Source organism: Lepisosteus platostomus, chromosome 1 (genome assembly GCF_059453375.1).
Source record: "Lepisosteus platostomus isolate fLepPlt1 chromosome 1, fLepPlt1.hap1, whole genome shotgun sequence".
NCBI classification, from domain to species: domain Eukaryota; kingdom Metazoa; phylum Chordata; class Actinopteri; order Semionotiformes; family Lepisosteidae; genus Lepisosteus; species Lepisosteus platostomus.
This window is the reverse complement of record NC_142611.1, coordinates 55,081,749-55,104,830: the sequence shown is the minus strand read 5'-3', so window position 1 is coordinate 55,104,830 and position 23,082 is coordinate 55,081,749. Positions and strand designations below refer to the sequence as shown.

General features: G+C 43.8%; 1 protein-coding gene across 6 annotated transcripts in view; it reads left to right on the top strand.

The window, feature by feature from the left end:
* The window catches only part of rab11fip5a (RAB11 family interacting protein 5a (class I)), a 56,395-nt gene extending 37,642 nt beyond the window's left edge, over positions 1 to 18,753 (top strand). For 2 of the 6 annotated variants that reach the window (XM_088632785.1, XM_088632777.1), the window contains 3 exons: positions 4,858 to 8,913; positions 14,176 to 14,332; positions 16,308 to 18,753. In XM_088632785.1, coding sequence (XP_088488911.1) covers positions 4,858 to 8,913; positions 14,176 to 14,332; positions 16,308 to 16,526 — 4,432 coding nt within the window. In that variant the 3' untranslated portion in view covers positions 16,527 to 18,753. The other 4 variants (XM_088632793.1, XR_015937094.1, XM_088632804.1 and 1 more) reach the window with 4 other exon arrangements.
* The last annotated feature ends 4,329 nt before the right edge of the window (positions 18,754 to 23,082 follow it).

Sequence of the window (23,082 nt, the reverse complement as noted above, 5' to 3'; positions counted from 1 at the left end):
ATAGTCTCAGCTGTACATCTATGAGATCCTCCACGTGGCAGATGCCATGTTGTCCGATCTTGTCCCTTTCCTCTTGTGGAGCTGGACACATTTATTTAGTTTTGTTCTGTATGCCCATGCCTGGTGCTTGGACAAGTGTCTACTCATAAAATCTGAATCTGCACTAGGAAGCACTGCTGGCACTATGGTGCTGTTCTCTTGGGAAGTGTTTGACTGTCTGGCTCTGGTTGGCAACTGTGGGAGGAGAAGATATTTTACCACTTCAAATTCTTCTCTGTGGTGATTCTGCTGATAAAAGATTGCAAATAATATAATTTAGACTTTTAACAAAGACTAAATCAATGCCAAAATGGGATTATTGGCCACACAACGTAAGAAGAGGAAGAGTATGTTTAGTCTCTTCGTAGAGCTGTGCTGTACAATATCACACATTATATGTATTGATTATGTGGTGATGTAACAATGCAGCCAGTGACATGAATTATAAAGGAATATCTAATGTAGAATTTGCATCTTTAAGTACACTTAAAGTCTCTTTAAGTACTGATCACAACAAACTTAATTTAACTTCTGATTTTCCCCCTAAATGAAGAAAAAAATCTACATGCAGAACATGAAACTTCACCATATTTTATCTTGGTGAAAACCTGTCCGTGTCTCCGTTTCCACTAGTAACATTTCACCTTGGCAAGGTGGAGGAGATGTTGTCTACATGTAATTAACAGGATTGCTTTGATCTACACTGCATTCTTCCTTTTTCTTTTTCTTGAAAGCAGCCTGTGCTTGCATAACTTTGAATGTTTCTGGAATATTGGTGCTCGTCATTCTCATCGCTTAATTAATTTGGACAACAGGCCTCATAAATCAGAATGACTTGTCTAGCTCCTGGCTGGCTGAACTGGTACAGGTGCTCATTCAGAGTGATCTTGGTGTTACACAGGAGGTTTACATATCCAAACTGTATTTAAAAACCCAGCTCCTTCAGTGCAATCTGTATGTGGACTACTTACAACAGCAACAACATGTAAAATAAGTGACAGCTGTGTGTTGCTTGACACTGGGCTACAACCTGACACTATGAGACACTACATTCTCTCCTGCACAAAGACCTAATGTTTTAAACCTTGTAGGCGATGCAACAGCTCTGGTCTAATAGTATGCACTATTATGAAGGCCATGGTAAACATTTCCTGGAGTTTATGATGAAAAACACTATTTCACCATCTGTCTGGTCTATTTTAATTTGTTATTTAATAATTTAATTTTAATTAACATAAAGCCAGTGCATTAGTACTTTAATTATTATATAAGGGAGGGTTACTTATGTCTTTGAACCATAGGTACTATATACTGTAGTACATTAGGAGACAGTAAAGGGGTGGACTTACATCATATGTGAATTTGGCTGTTAATGACGGTTCTCTGCACTGACCATTCGTGAATGTCAAGACTACAATATATCTCTGATTAAATCTCCTAGGTGCAAAATTAACTGCAGGAGTGATCAGTAGTGTCAGTGTACAAACAGTCGTCCACAACAGAACAACTTTAACAGCATCGGAAACGGCAACAGGTTATAAGGATTCCTGGTGACCAGCTGGTATGCTTAATATAGTACAGAAATCTGACATTGATCTCAATGGAATCAGATGTTAATTGGTTTTAAGACACTTAAAGGTAATACCTTCCTTATCTAAGCATACAGTAATGATGGAAGAGGTGAACTATAGGGTTGAAAGGATTTCATATGAGTGTGAAACTGATTTACTGTGTGACTAAAGATGTCTTTGTATTCTTCCTGTTCCAGGTATGTAGAGTCCCCTGCTGAACGAGTGGTATACCGTTCTTTGTTTTCAGTTTGCATGCACTGGGCTCTTTTTTCACGGGTGTTGAGCCTGAAAAAGTAAATGAGACAAATTGAAAATCTCAGCCAAAGTGTTTGATGCAGTCTCTTTATAACACACACTCACACAGTCAGGTGGAGCAGATGGATGGTTTCTAGTCTGAAATGGGTGTCCTAGGATTCACAGCTCAGCTTTCTCAGGCAGGTAGCAGAACACGGGAGGAAAGGAGTGCCCTGTCCTAAGTCCCATTTGTCATGTTGCAGCTTGGCATTGTTTATCTAGTCATAAGTTCTATCTGGTGTGGTACTGGCCAGGTTAACTAGGCTCTGCAGGTACAGCCTTCCATTGTGGTATTAAGGAGCCAAGTGAAATATTTCGGATAGGTTCCGTAAGACCACATGCCAGCAGACTATTACATCATAATCACTGAAGACCCTGCAGTGCCTGTGTAATAAAAGCAGGGTTACTAAGCACAAAGGGCCTATAAGCATTGATAAATTCTTCCACTGTGACCTGAACATCAGCTTGCTGCACGTGTAAATTCTCTGTTAAACCTGCCGAAGGGAGCACACGGCAGACTGATCTCCAGTACAGGGCCGATTGTCCTGAGGGGATCTCAGCAGACCACAGACTCCCACTTTGGCTCCTACTGGACAGAGCAGGTGTTTGCAAGATCGCAATTGTAGAAATCCTTATATGGCCTGACAGCGGCACAGTGAAGACATTTCAATAATAAACCTGAAGTAGCTTTTATTGTTTTTTTTATTGTGACACTTTCTTGATTAATACCTAAATTGACAATTTGCCTCAAATGTAAAAAGCTTATTAAGCAGAAAAAAGACTTAATCTGCGGAAATCTGATAATTATAGTTTATGAAGCATCTTTATTTGAAATTCCGATTGAGTAGTTAAGACATTTTATGGCACCTTCCACAAGATTAAGAGCTTTTTATATTATACATAAATAGGATCTGGTATTTAAGAAAGTTAGGTGAAAATTATTTTAAATTAAATGAACGATAAATCCTCTTCAGAAATAAGGAAGGTTTCTCTCTGTTAGCTTGCACATAAAGTGGGGGTAGCTCCTGCAGCCAGGACACCCAGAAGATGGGAGCCAGTGTGGGATGCAGCAGTATGAAAGCACTCACATGGTTTCTCTGTCAGAAAAAAACACATCTAAACTGCTAGCAGGTAAAAAACAAGTTCTTTGAACTTATTAAAAAAAATGCCTCACTGTTCTCAAATGTTCTGCTAAATTATTTACAATCCCTTTATTTGATGGGAAAATTAGAAAATACTGTACAATTTAATTTAGTTTAATACTGATACTCCTTAGTATCATTTTAAATGTGCATTAATAAATTTGACACATATATTTAATAACAGGGCTTTGCTACATCCTGCCTGAGAAAGTGTACAGAAGAAATCGGGGTGTGTCTTGCTGTGGATCCTTGGCTTGTGGTGTTGGCGTCATTCAGTTTGCAGGCTCGGTCTTTTCCTAATGCAACGTCTCCTCCAGTTCAGCAGTAGTTCCTAAGATGCTCTGTGCAACAGTGTTTGAAAGCTCTCACACTGCTGTGATTAATATCACTGCTACTCTCCTATAGGCAACAGGAAATCTGCTGTTTGTGGAATGGGCTGGTTCCTGCAGGATCTTGCCACATTAAAAAGGGCAGGCTTGATCTGCTGATGTGCATACAGCATAATATCAAGCACAGTGGGGGTCAGACACAAGCACAGATATTATGAAGACTGATGTTTCAGCTATAGGTTAGGAAGGGCTTGGAGGAGACTGAATTTTTCCACTTAATAAATTCCCTGCTTATTATTTTGGAGGGGTATGGGTTTCATTTGAATACAGTGGGGCTCTGTACCATTGAACACAAGAAGGGTTGCACATGAGAAGAGGCCATTCTGCTCCCTTGTATGCTAGTTATTACAATTACTTAATATCCAGATTCCTGCTTTCTGCATTCTGCACTTACATTTCTGTTTGCTCCACTAATTAGCTACATCTAGGTATTCCCCAGGAAGTTCAAGGAGGAACACAAGTGCTGTACTATAGTGTGCAGTCCACTGAGTCACACTGATATTCTTCCCCTTGACACTTCCTATTAATCATGTTTGAGGTGCCTGATCAGTCTCTCTGTTTTTGGATATTTAAGTAGCACTTCAAGGTGAAGTGTTGAGAGAGTCCCTCATTGCGTGAACTACTTACAACAGCAACAACATGTAAAATAAGTGACATTAACTGTTCTTCTCCATTTTGTTCAGAAGACCAGTCAAGGGGCTCCAGGCACCTTAATGACAATGAAAGTGAGAATGGTAAAGTTTGTTTCCGGGGTTTTCAGTCCTTACCGCAATTAGGGGATTTTGTTCAGTGTGTCAAATGAGGTTGGAATTAGACCGACGAATGACTGCAGTCTTCACAAGTGTGTTCCACGTTCTTCAGGTACAACACATCCATATGCTTTTTTTGTTTAGGAAGATTAGATGAGATTCAGGAAAAACGTCATTGTCTGCTGTTGTCGCGATCAGTAAGGCAGGCCCTTGAGAACAGTGCCTCATATTTCAGTCAGTATAATTGTAAGACTCACCTGGCAAGTCTGAAAATGGAGAACAGAGGCTGGCACAACAGTGCCTGTTGCCCGGAAACAAACTGGTATCTTTTCTTCTGTTGGAGGGGCACCTTGCTCAGCAGAGAACATCCCTATATTTTTAGAGTTTTCTTCCCCCTAAAATACACAGAAGTGGTCCAAATCTTGGCAATTCATCTTATTTACTTGGCTTGCTCACTGATGAAGTCCTGTTAAACCATGTGCATATGTACAGTAATCTGCCAGACAGATGGGAAAACAAGTCTGTCCTCTCCCCTTTATACTGGTGTAACATGGATACCTCATACTTGTGGTACATTCTTCTCTGCTGGACAATGTCTTCTCTTTTACTAAGCTGTTGGGCTCACCTAGGCACAGCACTAACCAAGAGGACTGTTTGTGCCTTCCCTCCACAGCCTGGAAGTGTCTCCTAAGGTAGAAACCAGCTCAGACGCACCCTTTCACCTTTCATCTTGGTCCCCTGATCACCTCTTTGCTCCTTCTCCTGCTTCCGCTGTTGATCCCTCCTTGCTGGGCAGCACACCCCATGTTAACCCATTCACTCCCTCACTGGCCACCACGCCCATGTCTCCATCCAACCCCTTTTTCATTAGTCTCCAGTGTAACCCCTTCTTTGAAGAGCTCTTAGCTGACCAGGCACTAAAATCTGCCACACCTGCTCCCTATTTCTCCAGTTCTCCCCTCTGGGCCTCTTCAGCTCCCTCCTCCTGGCCCGCCGATCCTGGTTCTGCCCAAGATGGTGCTTGGAAGAGTGCGTCTGCCAACAACAAGAAGAAAACCAGTGGTTTGATTACCAGGCAAAGCTCGGTACCTGCATCTCTTTCAGGGTCGGGTATGTCAGGGGATACTGGGAGAACCAAGCTGTTTCCTCCCCGCTCCATGTCCGAGATTACAGGGGAATGGGATGAGTCATTTGACATTTTTGCTACCAGCAGACTGAGATCTGGGCAAAAAGACATGAGCTTGCCCAAATTGCCAAAAGAATCAACATTCCACTCATCTCTAAAAGGGTATTCGTCACCTACGGCTGAGAGGAGCTCATCATTTTCTGTTCAATGTGGAGATCTGCCACCAGTGCCTCCGCGTAAGTCTGTGCGGGCTGTAGTTCAAGACGGGGACGGAGCGAGCTGGCTGGACCGGGCACAGGAATTTGCAGTCAAGAAAGAAGCCAGACTTCTGTCTCAGGCAGACGCTTCTTCCATGCAGCTCCGCAGGCAAGGAGATCAGGGCAAAGGCGAGCCAACTCCGCTGCAGGAACCAGCACTCGAACCAAAGGAAGCTGCAGCTTCCCCTTTGAAGGAAATGGAGGAAGAAGCGGAGATGAAGGTGCAAACACCTGAAGGCAATGCTAAGCCTCTGGGGCTGAGTTTGACACCGAAGTTTGTGAGCACGTGTTCAGTAACATTCATGAAAAAGTCACAAGGTCTAGAAGGTACACAAGGCCCAGATGCACACTTGGGCCGGATTAGTCATCAGTCTCACCCACAAAGCCATGAAGTAAGCTTTGAACTAGACAAAGCCAAGGAGTCTTTTGCCTTGAGCCCTGAAGGAACTGTCGGAACCTCAGGAAGTGAAGTGGATAGTGGAACAAGAAGCTTATCTGATCAAGAAGTTGGTTCTGAGTTGTCTGAGTGTGAACTAGACAGGAATGTAAGTACCTCACTGGCCTTTACCCAGGAAGCCACCGATAGCGCAGGAAGCGAAACGGATAGTGGGACTAAAAGCCCAGCTGTTTTTGGCAGATGGAACTTAGACAGGAAGCCAGATTCGCATCGAGAGAGTTTGATGGTCAAACCTGAAATCTGTTCTAACAACTCAATCAGTCCATTCAGTGGGATTTCCCCATCTGTGCCACAGGCCATTGCTGATAGCTCAGCCCACTCATCTCCTGAATTCTTGGGGCAAGTGTCAAAGACCTCTGCTACTAAGTCTTCTGATCCACCCCTGGACATTTGTGAAATTCAGGCAGTTGACTATCCTGCAGCTGGTACTAGTGCACCATGTGTGAGTCTGCAGTCTACAGATACTGTGCTGGTGGGCTCCACACTTGAAGCATTCACTACTGATCTTGAACCTAACTGCAGTGGCGAGATAGAAGATGTGGTTACCTGTGGTTTTCAGTCTACTAAAACCATTATGCATGAGCTAGACATAAGCAAACACAAATCATTTGATTTGTTTGCTGACGTCGATACAGATGCCTATCAGAGCTTGTCTGTCGAGCCTCTGAGTTCAACCAACAAAGTTGTTTATGATGCACTGTTTCAGGATGTCTTGAAGGATGTGGACCCCCCTGCTAAAATAGTCACAACGGCAGTGCATTCTCTTGCCATTGAGCATCTTGAGGCATCTCCTGCTGAAGATTACATCAGGTCAGATGGGACAACCAGTTCCTACCCAGAAACAGAGATGGCGGTGTCTGTACTTCCAGCAGTGGTAGATGTTGATGTTAGATCATTGCCTGCTTTGCCTGAGGAAGAAGTGGATGAAGTGAACCAGGTGGTTTTGCCTGTAGCATCATCTAGAAGTGTCATTATGAATGATGCTCTCCCTGCACTAATAAATACCTTCACAGCTGGACTTCCTGAAAGCTCATGTGTCAGCCATGGCAGTGGACCTGCAGCTGGACAGCCGTGTGCCTCTTCCAAGTCATTTGAAGTGTTCTCTCCTGCTACAGAGCAGAATTTGGAAGAAACATTAGTATTGTCAGCTCGGTCTACCACAAACCTAAAGTGCATGAGCCCACTTTTGAAACAAAAAGACTTAGCTTTACCTTCAGATACTGCTGATGCTATGAGAGGAGATGACAAAAAGAAAAATGACAAAGGCTTAACCATTTTGCAGGTGGAATCGAGTGTTTCTGCTGGAAAGGCAGCTGAGAGCCCTTTGATGGGTGGTTGTGTACAAAGCAGCAGAGCAGTCTGTGATCGTGATGAGCTGGTTCGTATAGAATCCAGCACACCAGAGGTTCTGGACCTTCCTACTGCAGTGAAGCTGGGGGAATCTTTCGGATTGCTGAGAGATGCCCTGGAGACTAACCGTAGAGGCCTCCCATCAGAAGTAGTGGATGAAACTACTTCAGATCGTGTTTCCCAGTCTTCTAACAGTGCAAGTACAAGTGAAGAGCCTGCAGTGTTAGCTGCAGTCAAGCAGGAAACAATTGTGCCCCCATGTAAACCTCCTAGGCTTCATGATAAGCATTTCCCAGACAAATCGGAGGACCGTTCCATAATTAAAGTAGCTGAGCGTGTGGAAGTTGAAGATGCGCTGAAGATGAAGGACAACAGAGCAAATGAAGTGCAGTCTGTGGAGTGTCTGCTGAAAATGAGTACTGTTCTCAGTTCCAGTGAAAAGATTGCTTCGGACCACTATGGAACTAGTAAATTCCAGTTTCCTCCGGAGGGGTTGGACCCCATGATGAGCATTCAAGACAAAGGGGTAAGTGCAGGTGTGCTAGACCTATCTTCACCTTTTGAAATCATTAGCGAAGAGCAGACCATAGAAACATGGAAATTGCAGCCTAGCTCCCCCAGTTCGCAGGTCAAAGAGGACTCTTCTGTGGCCCTCCAGAGTAAATTGGATAAAAGCTGGTTGACTAACGAAGGTGGTTTTGAAGTGAAGGATGAACTTAACACTTCTGATTTGATGATCTGGTCAGCCGAGAACTTGGAAGAGCCCTCTCCTTTCCAGGTGAAGGAAGGTGTCAGTCTCTCTGAGAAATTTAGTGTTGTCAGCAGATTGAAGAGCCAACCCACACAATCCAAGAGCTTCACAGCTGCTACTGCATTGTCAAGCTCTTACCATGTAACTGCTCCTGAGAATACAAAACAGAATGAAGGGAAACAGCCTCTAGAGTCTAAGGACAATGACCGTCTTTCCACGACATTAAATTGTTCTGAGCACCAACCATCTGGGAAGCAAAGCAGGACTCCCGGCACCCAGCTGACATCTCCCGGGGATTTTTCCTCCGGCATATCCCAGGACCTAGTGATAGACCTGAAGCCAGAGGACATTTGCAGACCTCTTAAGAAGAGACTCTCTGATGAAAATCATTTTCAGGACGCCTCGTACCCTGCCGTGTTTGGAAAAAACAACCCCTTTTCTCGGTCCTTTGCGGCAGCAGACCCCCTTCCCTCATCTGCACAGCCCTGTCGGAAGAAAGAGGAAGCACCGGGCAGCATTAATTTTCCTGAAGACCAGTCCAGGCCCTTTCTGCATGATGGCACCCCCCTGGCTTCCTCCACCCCTTCCTTAGTGGCTGCAGCTAACTCCAAGTTAACCCACCTCCCCTCCCCCGTCCTGTCCTCTTCGACTTTGAGGCCAGCAACAGGGACCGCCCAGGCCGCCGCCCCCTCCTCCTTCTGCCCTCCACCACCGATTGCTTCAGCGTTCGCGGTTTTGCCAGAGGAGACACAGCCGGCTGAAGGCTTCCTGCCGAATCCCAGGAGCAGGTGAGACCGAACGGAACCGGGTAGAAGTGGCCGCTCATCCCTCCTCTGTTTAGAGTCCTTCCATCCCAGTGCCTCAGGTGCTGAAAGGCAAGTGCCGGATGTTACATTCCTTCTCTGTTAGCATACTTGTGCAAATTCTGTGCGTCTCTTTACAGTTGAGGCGGTGGGGTGGGATGATCTAGGGAGAGAGGGATGACTGCCTTGCAAGGTCACATAAGAACACAGTGGTTACAAATGAGAGGAGGCCCATTTAACATATTTGGTAGAGTTAGTAGTTAATTAATCACGAATCTCATCCAGCCACTTCTGGAAAGAAGCCAGGGTATCGAATACATATAGGAAGGAGTATAATTTTGAACATTTGAGATTCCAAGGCTGTAGAATTGAATAGGCCTCCTTCCCATAATAGATGCCCTTGTAGCTCCTAAGTGTCCACATTTTAGATATTGTTTATAAGATGCCTTATTTAACTATGATAATACCGAGTTAACTTTAACAGTCCCACAGACACTCAAATTGCTTCATCGGTCTTTGAATCTCCTGTGATCTTCCAGGTTTCTAAATGTTAAGTATGGAAAGGTGGCATTTTTCCCTCAAGTGAAAGTATCAGGTATGTAAGTAAGGATGTGCAAAGCTCATTCTGCAGTGTTTTTGACAGTATGGCAGTCGAAGTCCTGTTGCTCTCCATGAGCTGAGCAGAGAGAGGAGGCTAAAGGTGAGTAGTGAGGCTGTGCAGTGAAGCTTTGCGGCTCTTTAAGAAACGTCCTCTGGTGGTGACAAGGTTGCAGCGACAGTGTTCACAACATAATGGAAAAGAGCTCCTTAATGGAAGTATAGCTCAATAAGTGAGATGGAGCTTTTTATGCAGATTTTATGACTAAAGGAGAAATGTATGTAGACATCAGTTCATTCCATAATCTCAAATTGACCTTTTTTTTTATTTTTCATACTAAATGATTTATCTACCAAAGCTGTGTGCCAGGAAATATTAGAGGATAATGGATAACACCGGCCCAGTTCCACAAGGTAATGGGTTACGGGAGAGCACTGGCCCACTTCCATAGGGTAATGGGTTATCAGGGAAGCTCTGGTGCAGTTACACAGGGCAAGGGGTTATTGGGTGCCTCTGGCCCGGTTCCACAGGGTAATAGTTTATTGGGGAAGTTCTGGCCCAGTTACACAGGGTAATGGGTTACGGGAGAGCTGTAGGGGAGTACATGGTAATGGGTTATTGGATGGCGCTGGCCTAGTTCCACAGGGTAATGTGTTACTGGGGAAGTTCTGGCCCAGTTACACAGGGTAATGCGTTATTGTTATTGGGCTGCGCTAGCCAAGTTGCACAGGGTAATGGGGCTGTGGGGTGCACAGTTAAAGGTGTGTACAGCTGCTAAATTCATTGAAATGGGATTTCATATCTCCCACCTGTGCACAGGCCTTTTGTAAACGTGATATAGAATATAGAATACATATGTTAGGAAGTTCACCATGGTGAAGATAGTCTCTCCCTTGTGCATCTAGGCGCAGGTATGTGTGGAACACGTACGGGTTTTAAGATTCTAGAGAAGCGGTGAAGATGTTTTAATTGAGTCTCTCTGGAGTTCCTCCTGACACAGGGTTTCTTCCTTCTGGTTTAATGTGTGCTGAAAGTCAGATTTATTTATTTCTTAAAGTATCTAGTGAAACATAAGTGATTCAAGTGATTTTTTTTTAATCCACAAAATTGTCATAAAACCATCAGCATGAGGACCGGATCGTATAGAGATCTGAGGGTTTGACCCCCCCAATGTGTGCTGATTCGGACGTGAACATCAGTAAAGGGCAGCAGGTGAGGAATTCTGTTGAACAGGTGGGAAGCAGTAGGCCCAATCCCTAACTGCAAAACTGAAATGTGCTTTTCAAGGCACGCCTGCATTGAAACATCAGGATTTTTATGTGTTTACAAGAACAGTTGCCTGGGAAAATGGAATGAACATGAAGTTAACAGTTAAAGAGGCGTGATGTGTATAAAAGAGGTTTGTGAACAGGACATTTCACCTTGCCCAGGATTAGATTCCCGGGTTGTTTTGTCAAACACTTGTTTCCTGTATTGTAAAGTAATGCTGTGCAGTGTGAGAGATGTGGAGGAGCACACAGGCCTCTGTAATTGCATTTACAGCACGCGATTGGTCCTTTTCCATTCAAATTTGTCAATGTGAGATCCTATGGCTAGTTTGGAATCGTAACAGGCCTTAAGGAATGACAATTTAGGAAATAAAGCTTGTTCTCTTTTTTTTCCCCTCGTTTGTGAGCAGTTTAATCTTCTGCTTACAGCTTCATTCCTTCCTCTCCTCGAGTCTGTTTCCCCTGGGCTGCTGGCTGTCCTCGATTTCTCCGTGGACATGAGGCTGGTTAATTTCTCAGTGGGCACTCTGCTGTGTTCCAGTGCAAACAAGCAGCTTTCCTAGAAGACACCTCACTGGTACCCTTGCTTTGTGCCTGAGTGACCGGGGGAGGCAAAGCACAGCCCAATTAGTAGGCGAGAGCTTGCTGACAGAATAATTATTTTTCCAGAGAGTTTCCTGCCGGGCTTTGGGGCCCAGGGTGCAGCTGGGCCTTTCCTCCAGGCTGTACCTGTCAACACCTTGTTGGCGTTGAGAGGGTGGCTGACAGCCTGACCCAAGGGGGCCAGTCAGGGAGGACGAGATCCCCATTCAGCCTGCTCTGAAATAAGACCCCAGGCTTTGCTTGGCCTGGATGCGAAGGAAACTGCAAACATCATGGTTTTCTAAGCATACCTTCTGTGAGGACATGACATACAACCATTGGAAGTGTGAGCATCAAAAATAATTTTTGCAGTTCAAGAGCCTTCTTAGGAATCCTATGTGATCAGTGAAGGTGTCCGTGTGGAGTCTAGCCATCACTGTGTTGAGTCTAGATGCATCATTCTCCTCACGTGACCAGGAATCCTTGAGCGATCCAGCAGTCCTGGGGGTTCGGTCAGCCCATCCATCCTTGGCCTTCTGTACTGCAGTGACCCATGTGGCCTCACACCTGTGATCTCACATTCACGCTGTGGGTTTTTTGCAAGTGTTTGTTTCACAGGACAGCAGTGCAGTGTTACTTGCTTCTGAGGATTTCTGTGAAATTGGTCCAGTTAAAAAGAACACAAACCTCTGAACATGATGATTGCTGGAGGGGGTCTAGAAGAAGATACCCTGTCATAGTGTCGTGGCCAACACCCTGACATCTTTCAAGAATCAATTAGCTACTAACTACCATACGAGTTAGATGGGTTCATAACCATTCTGATGCCCTTATTGTGTCACTAATGGCGAAGTGATCTCAAGCATTCACCACGACCGCAAAGGTTAGTCTGGATGTTGGAGAAGATAAAGGAAAAACAAGTTTGAGGACAGCCTAATGCTCCACTTCTTACCAACATGTTCCTTGCAAATAAGTGACGGTGAGCTCGTTTTGAAATCGGTGAGAAGAGGAAGAGTGACCAGTTGAACCCAAGACTCCCTGGAGTAATAGTGGCCTGCTGCGTGCTCTCCACATGACGTGTCCACTCCGCACATCTGACGAGCTTGTGTGATCCCACAGTGATCCTGCCCGGCCAGTTCTCTACAGGGTTTCTGCTCCGTCAACAGCCGGAGGAAAACAGGGCCGTGTTGCAAACCCTCTGGAGCTCAGACCCCCATCAGGGCCTGTCGCGAGAAGTTAGGCTAAGAGAGGTTACAAACAAGAAGAGGCCATTTAGGAGGTGTAAATTTTTCCTGTGTATTATTTTAAATCTGTCCCTGTCATTAGGACCATTTCATTGAGCTTACAGTTCAGTAAGTCAAAGTGACATCTTATTACTCTTCTGTTGCCTGACAGGGAAACAAATTTCCAATACAGTGGCTCTTGAGGTATTGTGGGATATTTAACAGTGGTGCTTATTTGTTTTTTTTTAAAGTGGTTCCTGAACAGCCAGCCTGGAGCAAAAATCGCCGCCTTCTCAGTTTTAGGTTTGCAGTGCAAAGGGAACATGTTCAAGCAGGGCTCACAACAGGCCTGTTGGTTTCTGGGCTGAATGCCTGGGGGTCAGTTCTGCAGGGTCACCTGTTGTAGGGACATTTCCAGAAAATCCATGGTCATTAATAAGCACCGTTAAACAATGATACGTTCGATTTTATCAAACTTATATGTCCTGGAAAAGAGCATGTACCCAGTGACCTTCAGGGCAGTCCAGGAGTATTGGCAGTGCAGACAAATGGCTAGAACTCTATTTCTTTTTGAACTATAAAAAACTCTGCCGTTTTCCCAAAATACTGTGCTTTCTCTGTAAATGGCCTCTTTAGCTCCTGTGTCTTGGGGTACCTGGGATTATCAGGGGGTGTCGACAGCCCCAGCCCATCTGTGGAGTGTCTTCTCCATAAAGCCCTGGCCCACCTTCTCTGGCAGATTAATTCATCTCCAGCTGTTGGATCCTTTTTAGGAAATAACTAGAGCTGCCATGGATGGACAGAGAAGAAAAAGGACCCAGGCTCCCAAACCAGATAACTTTACATGTGGAGAGCACAATCAGACCAGGCAGAGTCCAGTGGGTGAAATTGATGTGCTTTTACTTCAAACCTCCCTCTCTGTCCTAGAGGTAGAGAGTCCTCTCTTCAAGACAAAAGAGCTTAAGCAAGGCTGCACAAAATAGTAAACAGACATGTTTTTTTAAATAGTCTTAACAAAATTTTATTTTCTCTTTTCTAGCTTTTCTAGCTAATGTTTTTGTTAATCGTTAATAGCTCATTGTGCATTGTGTCTGTTATTTTCTTCTTCAGCATCATACTCTAAAGCTCTAAAGTGAATACATTCAGCATTTGATGTCAGATTTGCTTAATGTAATAAGTGAGTGAGACTTTTTCTGACAGTCACACGAGCGGTATCAAAGGACAGCAGAGAGATCACAGTGCAGTGCTAGAGATGTTTTACAGGTCTTTCCAGTGAAGCCATGCTCGTGATGACGCAAAGAAATCGTTCAGTAAACTGCATTACAAAAGGTCTCTGTTTCACTACAGCAGTAGGTTTTCAAGAAGATTCTACTCTTTAATAAGCTTTACCTTGCTGATTCAGTTGATCGATTACGTGACCAGGTTAATTCCTGGTTTCCTGGTCCGATTACTACCTGCATTTAGAGCTGAAGACCGATCCTCATGCTTGGGAGCGCGTGCGGTGTCCGGCCCATGCAGGTGCCAGTCTGTATGTCCGGGGTAACTGCGCTGTTTCCCCCACCCTCCTCCACTGCAGCCCCCACCCAGTGAAGCCCCTCAGCACCTCCGCCCACCACGAGGAGAAGAAGGCAGAGGGCCGCTCGGTGCTGGCCAGCGGGCTGGAGAAGCTCAAGTCCACCATCGCCCCAGGGCGGACCACCCCCCATAGCGAGCCTGAAGCTGAGAGGATCAAGGTAGGCTGGGGAGTTCCGTCGACAAGCCAGGTTCCGGGAGGGTAACCCAGTGGTCTCGAGCCGCCCCTGCTTGGAGCACAGCAGCTCTCCTTCTGAGTTTGAGTTTGGATGCCCTCTGGCTGTGTAAATTGGCCTTGGAGAACTGCTTGCTATAAACTGCATTGACATCATCTGCACTCAGGGTGTGCAGGGGAAATGCAGTTGCCTTTTCTTAATTTTTTTGTGTGCTTTTTTGGGCTGACATTTGCATTCTAAAGCAACTCACAGAGCTTACAACAATGTTTTTAGTGTAAATAATTTGGAATTACACAGTGGTGCTACATGTAGACTGCAATTCATGTCAACTTTCTAGTGGTATATGTAGCTTCTCTGCTTTTGGTTTAAAATAACTGGGACAGTTGTGTAGTTGCATGCGTGAGCAAAAGGAATTGCGCATTAATCATACTGAAATTGTGCATGTTGGTTATGATTACAGTGTGTGTTAGTACATGTAATGGCTGAGTGATTTCTTAATGTAAAGATGTCAGGATGCCACCTCAGTTGCACAATGAGGATGAATTGGGGGTGGGTGGGATGGTAGTTGATGTTTAGGTTGTCCAAATATCTTCCAGGGAAAATTCCTTTTTAGTAACATTGCGGTTAAAGGTTGAAGAGCTTCCCTTCAGTGGGCATGGCACGTCTTTACAGATGGCCTCAGTGTGGAGCTGAGTGCTGCGAGAATCTCATTACACCATGGACGGTAGGGAGGAAGTAGCCTGTGGACATGTGAACTGGGGTGCAGAGCTTCTCCTGTGAGCACAGGCTGGAGCTCATTAATTACAAACTGGTGACCTGCTTATTCCCAGCCGCCCCGCAGTGTCTCTGCATCGTCTAGATACCCGCTAACTCGTCACAGTTCGTGAGCTGTAGAGGTACTAAGACTGCTGAAGGAATCGGGTGGATATTTTTTCCTGTTCACTTGAAATATCCAGGTATTGCATCAGCACTTCACAGATGGCTGCTAGTGACACTTCTATAGCAGCTAATTCATGCATGTGCCTGAAGAAGGAGTCTCAATCTCAGACTGGCTCTTCTGCAGACAGAACAGGATTAATCAATTATATTTGTTTCTTGTATGTGTTTGAAGTAGCACACAGTACAATTTGAGGGGAAACGGTTTTCTTTATTAGGGACTCTTTACTGGTAACAAAATGAAAATATTGCAACCCTGTCCTGAGATATTCTGTCTTGCTGTTGGTCATTTGATACTTTCAAGCCAGGAGTCCTGTCTGCAGCACCAGGCCTCTGACCAGTTTGCAAAAAGTTATCATTCAGGCAGACAACTCCCTTGTGTGTTAATCAGATTGTGCCGATTGTGTCACTCTAGCGGGGTGGGCAGCAGTGCAGGACGTGGCAGTGTTCCCCTCTCAGATCAGACAAGATGCACACATCAGGGCAGCAGATTATAAAGAACAGTTCTAGCCTTCTCAATTTGCAGCTGATGCCTTAACACTTGAGTCGTGTGAAAATCATATAAACCTGCTTTTTTCCTTTTTTTCTCCACCAGTAGCTGCCTAATAAAGATCCTTTTAGTTCAAAACCTGCCAGGTTTTGGCACTTGTTTTTAAGTCAGAACTTGTGGATGCACTGTAACTTTGTAGTGTTTTCCTTTTCTCAGGTTTAGAGCTGTTTCCCGGTGCGCATTATATAGATTAAAGCTTTATAGGCAAAGAGGATGTATGGAGGTGAATAAGTCACCCTTTTAATTAGACTATTTTTTGCAGGATTGTGACTGGGCTCACTTTTTCTAAGATACCGTTGACTTTTTTTAGCAGCCCCATTGCTTCTCTGTCCTGCTCTTTTATTAGGTTTGAATCCACTGTTGTGAGCTGTATTTTGTAAAACCAGACCAAATATATGGAGGAACTGCAATTAAAACCAAACTGAGCGACCTGAACCTTCAATGGTTTTCTCCTGTCGCCTGTGCTCTCCACAGTCGCTGGCCTCAGATGGCGCCGCCCGTTATTACCACTTGACCCACGACGAGCTCATCACCCTGGTGCTGGAGAAGGAGGCGGAGCTCGAGAAGAAGGGGGCGGAGCTCAAGAAGATGGCAGGGCAGGTGCATGACCTAGAGGATTACATTGACTCCCTGCTGGTGCGCATCATGGAGCAGACGCCCACTCTCCTGCAGGTCAAACCTGCGGGCAAATAGATGGGGGCATCCAGAGCTCGATTCTTCCACACTGCGTGTCCCTCCCCAGCTCAGCACTACACCGACATGCCAACACAGACTTCGCCAAAGCAAGGCAGCAGCAAAACCAGAAAGCCTGCTGGTGCTCTGACTTTGCATGCTTGCTCCTTCGATGTTCCCGGGGGTGGGCAGGCTCTTGGATTTGCACTTCATTTCCAAACTGAAACAGGTTAGCACTTATGTAAGAATCTCCAGTCCCAGCCCCGAGAGAGTGTTGTGAAGAGTGTCTGTTAGGGATGCTGGCTCTCCTCCCGTGTCCTCTGTGATCCTGTGTCCATACTGGGCATGGGGCTGTACCTGGTTTCCTCTGATTACGAGCTACATGTCAAATCGGTACATGAAATCAACCAGTGTGTAAACACCTAAACAGGTATTAAGTCAGTTTCATCTGAGCTTCTAGAGCATTTGGAGTTCTGGGAAGTCAGTGAATTGCCTGTGACTTCTGATAAGAATTCCTTTGCTTTTTGACAGTATTGGGGGACAAAACAGGTTTCGCAGTCTTAGAACAGGCACTTGGCACTGTGACATGTTGCACTAAAATATTTAGCAACATAGCCAAGACAGAGGGACAGTTCATCTTTACCTACCCCCGCAGGTCAAGTGTTGAGTCATTGACTCGGTCCAAAACCACCTTCTCTTCTTCTCCAGTAAATCTTCTCGGAATGTATTGTATCCAAATCTTCCTGTTGCTCTTTGCCTGACCAGATCCCCCTCGCTTCGGCAAAAGTTCACATAGCTATGCTGCTGTTAAGTATCTCAAATGGAAGGGAAGTGTTTTAACACCGTTTGACAATGCCAAATGCTGCCTTATTTTATTTTTTCCTTTCTTTCATCACTTTATTTTAAGAAAGTTACGCTTAGTCTTCCATTTTCAAAGTGAATGAGAAAAACGAACAACAACATGTAAGCCATGGTGTAAATATGTAAAATGTGTAAAAAATATATATGGAATGCCTGAAAAATATCAGTCTTTCCAGGATGTTTCAAAGACGGCTTGTATACTTAAACTGAGTCTTGTATTGGACTGTTTCCTGTATTGCTTGACTGGTTCCAATGTGCATTCCACTTAATCTGAGGTCTGCTCAGGGAACTGTTAAAACCAAGGAGCTGGAGAGTGGATCATTGAGGTGTCTTCCTTCCCTGTGAAAGATCACATCCTCAGGTTTTACCAACTGGCCTGTGACGTCTCAGCGTTTGGTGTACAGGGCGATCGCTGCTTCTCATGTCAAGTCAAGCTTTCTCCCATATTGACAACAGCTTGCTAATTAAACTGAGCAAACACATGCCCCCATAGTACAGTAGGTGCCATTCTGCTGTTTGTAGCTTGCTCACAAACATGCTGTGAAAGTCATTGTGTCATACTCCGCACTGCGCTGTCCTCAAATCCAGCACTGCTCAAACAAATAGCAATAGACAGCTGGGAGTCAAACTGTTAATCCTGCCTTTTAATGTTCCCCTCTTCGGGAGACACATCCCCGAGGGGATGCTCCCTTGACTGTTCCAGGGCGCACTGAGCTGCATGGTGTCTTTTATTGACAGATGTATTTAAATGTCATCAAACACTATGTGATGGGAGTTATGCCTCTTAATCAAAGGGGCTTTCCTGCAGCTAATGCAGGAGCTAATGATCTCTTCATGCCCGGTGACATAGAGTGCGTCTATATTATCGTCTCACATGCCCCTCCCTCCCCAATAACTACCTTGTGGTTTACTTGACAGCAGTCGCTCATTACATTGCTGTCTGTGTCCTGGATTCACATCTGCTCTGATGTGAGAATAGACCGAGCCTCTCGATGAGCGTAATCGGTTGTATTCCCACATTCCTGCAGGGGATTGGCTAACACATGGTACATAGCTGCAAGAGTGCATTTCCTGGTTGGCAGGGGTAGTTACTGAGGATGGCTGGGCTTTGAGGAAATGAAGTTGCAAAATTTCGCTGTCTCCAGCAGGGGGCCACAGTATGTTTTTGTGGGTTCAAGCAAGAGACAGAGACTCAGCAGTTTCCAGTACAATGCACATAGTGCCACTTTTGAAATAAGAAGAAAAAGTTTACAGTTCTATTAATGATGTTTCTGTTACACTCTTTTATATATTTAATAATAGAAAGTTTGCTTCTTGTTCGTGTATAATTGCTGTTGTGTTAATAAAAATTGATGTTAAGCACTTTGCAAATAAAAACTCACAAAAACTCTCTGGCTTTTTCTTATTTAGGGACACAAATGCTGTTGGGTTGTGAATGAGGTGTGAGGGTGTGATGTTGGACAGTGAATGGGAATCAAGCTCCCTATCCTAAAACACATTGCCAACCTAGGAGAGAACGTTATTAGTCTGAGGATTCCACAATACAAGAAATCAGAATTTCCTAAAATAAGATTGCATGTTGTCTATAGTAATGTTGAGATTGCCAAAATCTGGTCTCCAGGACTGATCAGAACAAGGTCCTCTCAGATGGCTCTTTGTGTCTTCTCTGTTTTCTCTCCTGGTCTCCTTTACTGTGTGTTTTTGCTATACAAAGTATCCCTTTTGTCATCTTTATTTATCTGCTTATCTAAGGAAACCCACAGCTAGGCAAGCATTTCAAAAAGATAATGTATTTTGAGGATCTTGCATAGTGCAATTGAGATTTAAACTGCAAACAACATACTCCCTGATTTATTACATATTTTCTAATATTTCATTTTGTTTCGTTACAGATTTGTATCATGGTTAAGTACAGTATGTGCATGGATTTTGAAAATGACTATTCCAAATGACCAAAAAATGTCAGCATACAGTATTTTATTAAACGATATAATGAATTGGTAGTAAGTGCAAAGCTACTTCAAATTCAAACTGAACTTTAACAACTGCAGTTAACAGAATTACTTTTTACAGTCATTTACTTCTGAAGAATTTAAGCACCTAAAAGTGACTTGAATCAGTTGAATTTATTGAGCTGGATGGTGCTGTTTTATTCTCGCATGCTCAGAAGTTGTGGGTTTGAAGGCTGGAAGAACACAGCAGAATTCCCTTTCCACCTCCAATCAGGCTGCTTTGTCATGGATGCGGTAGAGGAAATGGGAGAGGAACGCAGTGCTGCTTCTTCACCCTTTTCTGTGAACAGGAAGGAATTTTACCCCAAACTCTTCCTGTGTCGTGGTTTCAAATTGATCCTTTGCGTCCAAGTCACACTTGAGATCAATGACCAGTACTTACAAAGAATCCTCATCAATTGTGATGAATTTTGCTAATAAAAGAGATTATTCAAACCACAAACTTTTTTCACTTTGATTTGACATTAAAATGATTTTTTCATGGTCCCATGCCAGCACCTTGGGGAGGTGGTGGTGCCTCCCCGTTTTGGATTTGCTGGTTTATTTGCATCGTTCACCAGAACGATGGCACCTGTAGCTTTGGCTTTAAACTCCCTTTCAGAGTAAAGAGCACTACCTACTGCTCTTTCTAGACTGCCTTCCTTGGAATTCACCCATTCCAGTGCTGATCGGGACCACCTCTGCTTAACTGAGATCTGACAACATTGGGCCTCATTCACAATGGTGTGATACATGTCTATCAAAAGAGTCCAGGCCAGTGAAAACAGTGCTAGTCAGCTGTTGTTCTCAGGCTATGAAATCTGACTTCAATTGAAAATGTCCCTTTTAAAGATTCTGAGGCTAAGTGGCTCTCACCTGCACGGAAAGCACCAGTAGTGGGTACTTTAAGTATTAAATGACAGAGGTTTTGCAGAGACTATGAACTAAGGATACAAGGCGTATAGATCTGACTCCCAGCTGAGGCATCTCAGGCCTGACTAAGGCTGGAAGCTGTAAATACCAATGAATGGAAAAGGTGGAACAAACTCAAACCAGGACACAATAAACCAGTCTGCTCTTACTGCTAACGTTACAGAAAAAAATGGAGAGAGAAATTAGAAGACCTGCAAAATAAAGTCAGTTTAAGAGCTTGCCCACATGGTTTCAGAAATGGAAGGCCATAACTTGTTAGACTTCTTCAAGCAAGCAAAGGAACAAGTAAAGGTTTATTCCATGCTGAAAAAAGGAAATAAACAACATTTCGGCTGTGGGTGTCGAAACAGCTAATCACCTGAAGAAGGCTCAACGGCCAAAATAGTTTCTTTTCTTCTTTTTTCAGCATGAAATAAACCTTTACTTGTTCTTTTGCAACCTACGCATGCTGACGCACCTACATTATAGTATATACTGAGCCTCAAAGGAAATATAGCTGTAATTACCACTGTAATAGATTAACAAAATTACAAGAACAATAACCCAAACCATCTCACTTGGACCTTTCCATTGATTGGTCTGTTGTACAAGAGTTAGTGTGAAATTCTGCCTGTCTGCACCATACACACAGATGTCCATCAGGTTGGTTAATGCAAGTCCTTGATTAACTGCCAGAGGACTCAGTTCCACTGCTGGAGAGTCCACTTGAGATGATATCCAACATTCCAATTGCAGGAGGACGACATTGTCTTGGAAACTGAGGCATGTTGGTTAATTTCTTGATTTTCACTAGTCTGGACCAGTCAGCCCAGGTCAGTAAAATGAGGTGATTCTGTGCTTACAAAGCAACATCACTGAGGAAAGGATTGTCATGCATGATCAATTAATCAAAATGATGCCAAAACAGCTAATATAGTCTTTTTATTATTCTGAAAGGATACATTAAGTTGTACATGAATAGAGTGATTGTTTCTTTTAAAACTCAGTATAGATTTCCAGAAAGCTAATCTAAGGTTTAATGATTAACCCTTATAATAGGTTGATTCTCAAATTAAAAATAGTGGAAATCTGTACACATGTAGTTCATGTACCTACATGTTTGGGACAAAGAACCTAACTTTACCTTTCTACGTTCATTCTTTGGGTTTAGGGGGGGCACTAATTCATTATCTTAGTGAGATGCGTAGAATGGACAACTCCTATTTGCAAACTTTTGGATGTTCTTAGCAGTTTAAAGGCATATTGATCACAAGCAAGAAATGCTTAATGTACGGTATGTGTACAGTAAGTTAATATACAGTACATGCAAGTACTATATATTGATAACCGAGAAGCTTTGTCTGCTCTGGTTATGTCAGCCGGGGTTTCATGGTAAATCAAAAGACATCTAAACCCAATTTATATCCCAGAACATTTAGCAAAGATACAATACTTTTTCCAGAAGGAATCAGTACAGTACAATGCTACTGCCACTAGAGGGCTCTGTTATCTTCTAAAAAAATGAGAACATGTCTGCATTAGAAACTTGCAGAGATCAGGTTGAAAATGAGGCCTCAGTCTGGATCAGATGATGGAATCTGTATGTTTGCTGCACACAGCTGTAAACTTTCTAACACGGGGCTGTCATCTATCTCTCCAAACCTGTTGCAAGCACATGGCCAGACCTGTCTTTGAGCTCAGGCTACAGAATGTCAGGGCTGCAAAATGTATTTGTATATAAGTCATGAGAAAGGTTGGAAACTAGAGGAGGCCATTTGTGCCTTTTATTCCAATTTGTCTTTGTCACCAGATTAATCTAAAGCTTCTTGAGGGAGCCTAGTTTTGGGAATCCTGTTCCAGACACATAACATTTGGGGTAAAGATGTTTTTCATGTTCCCTGTCCGTTTTTGCTTCAGTTTGAGACTCTATGTCCTCTACTGCTTAGAGGATCTTAAATACTTAATATCCTCAGTCTAGAAAAAAGCAGGTTGCAGGGAGATATAGTTGTTTCAACTAGCCCCAGAGACCAGGAATCTCTCTTGTACTGTAGCACTTCTTCGAACTTTCTAGGGCTGTAATATTGTGTTGCACGGTGACCAAAACCAACACCATATAGGATTTTTTGGGTCATCCTCTGTATTTGCTTTTCAGCTTTGTTTTTATGAATTTTATTTTATTGTGATATATACATCATTTTTATGCATTGTAAAGTGCTATGAGTTGATTCCTTGTAACATTTACATGAATGGATCTAAGATGAACTTTCATCCATCCATCTTCTAACACCTTCTTCCAATCCTGTGTCATGAGGGAGCCAGCGCCAATCCCAGCAAGCCACATGCAGAAAGCAAAGTACACCAGGATGGAGCAGGCCCAGTTTTCCCAGAACCCACTGAACTTCATTAATGTGTCTTTGGACTGTGGGAGGAAACTGGAGCACCCGGAGAGCACCCACATGAACACAGTGAGAACATTCAAACTCCACACAGATAGCACTCCAGGTCCAGAATTGAACCCAGGGCCCCAGGACTGTGAGGCAGCAATGCCAACCACTGCGCCATTCTGCCTCCCTTCATGGCCCTCTGCCTGATAATGCTAGATTGAGGGTGAGAATAGCATTGCATGTTTCCACCACAAAACTCCTAAAATAAAAGTCTATAGATTCTTGTTGTTCACATTGGACAAATAGTATAAGCATTTTTCCAATGCGACATGAGAAGTTCAAATTAAACCTGTACTAAAAACAAAATGAAGAACCATTAATAAGTTTCTTTTAATAGTTCTGATATACATTACAAATCGCCTTTTAGTA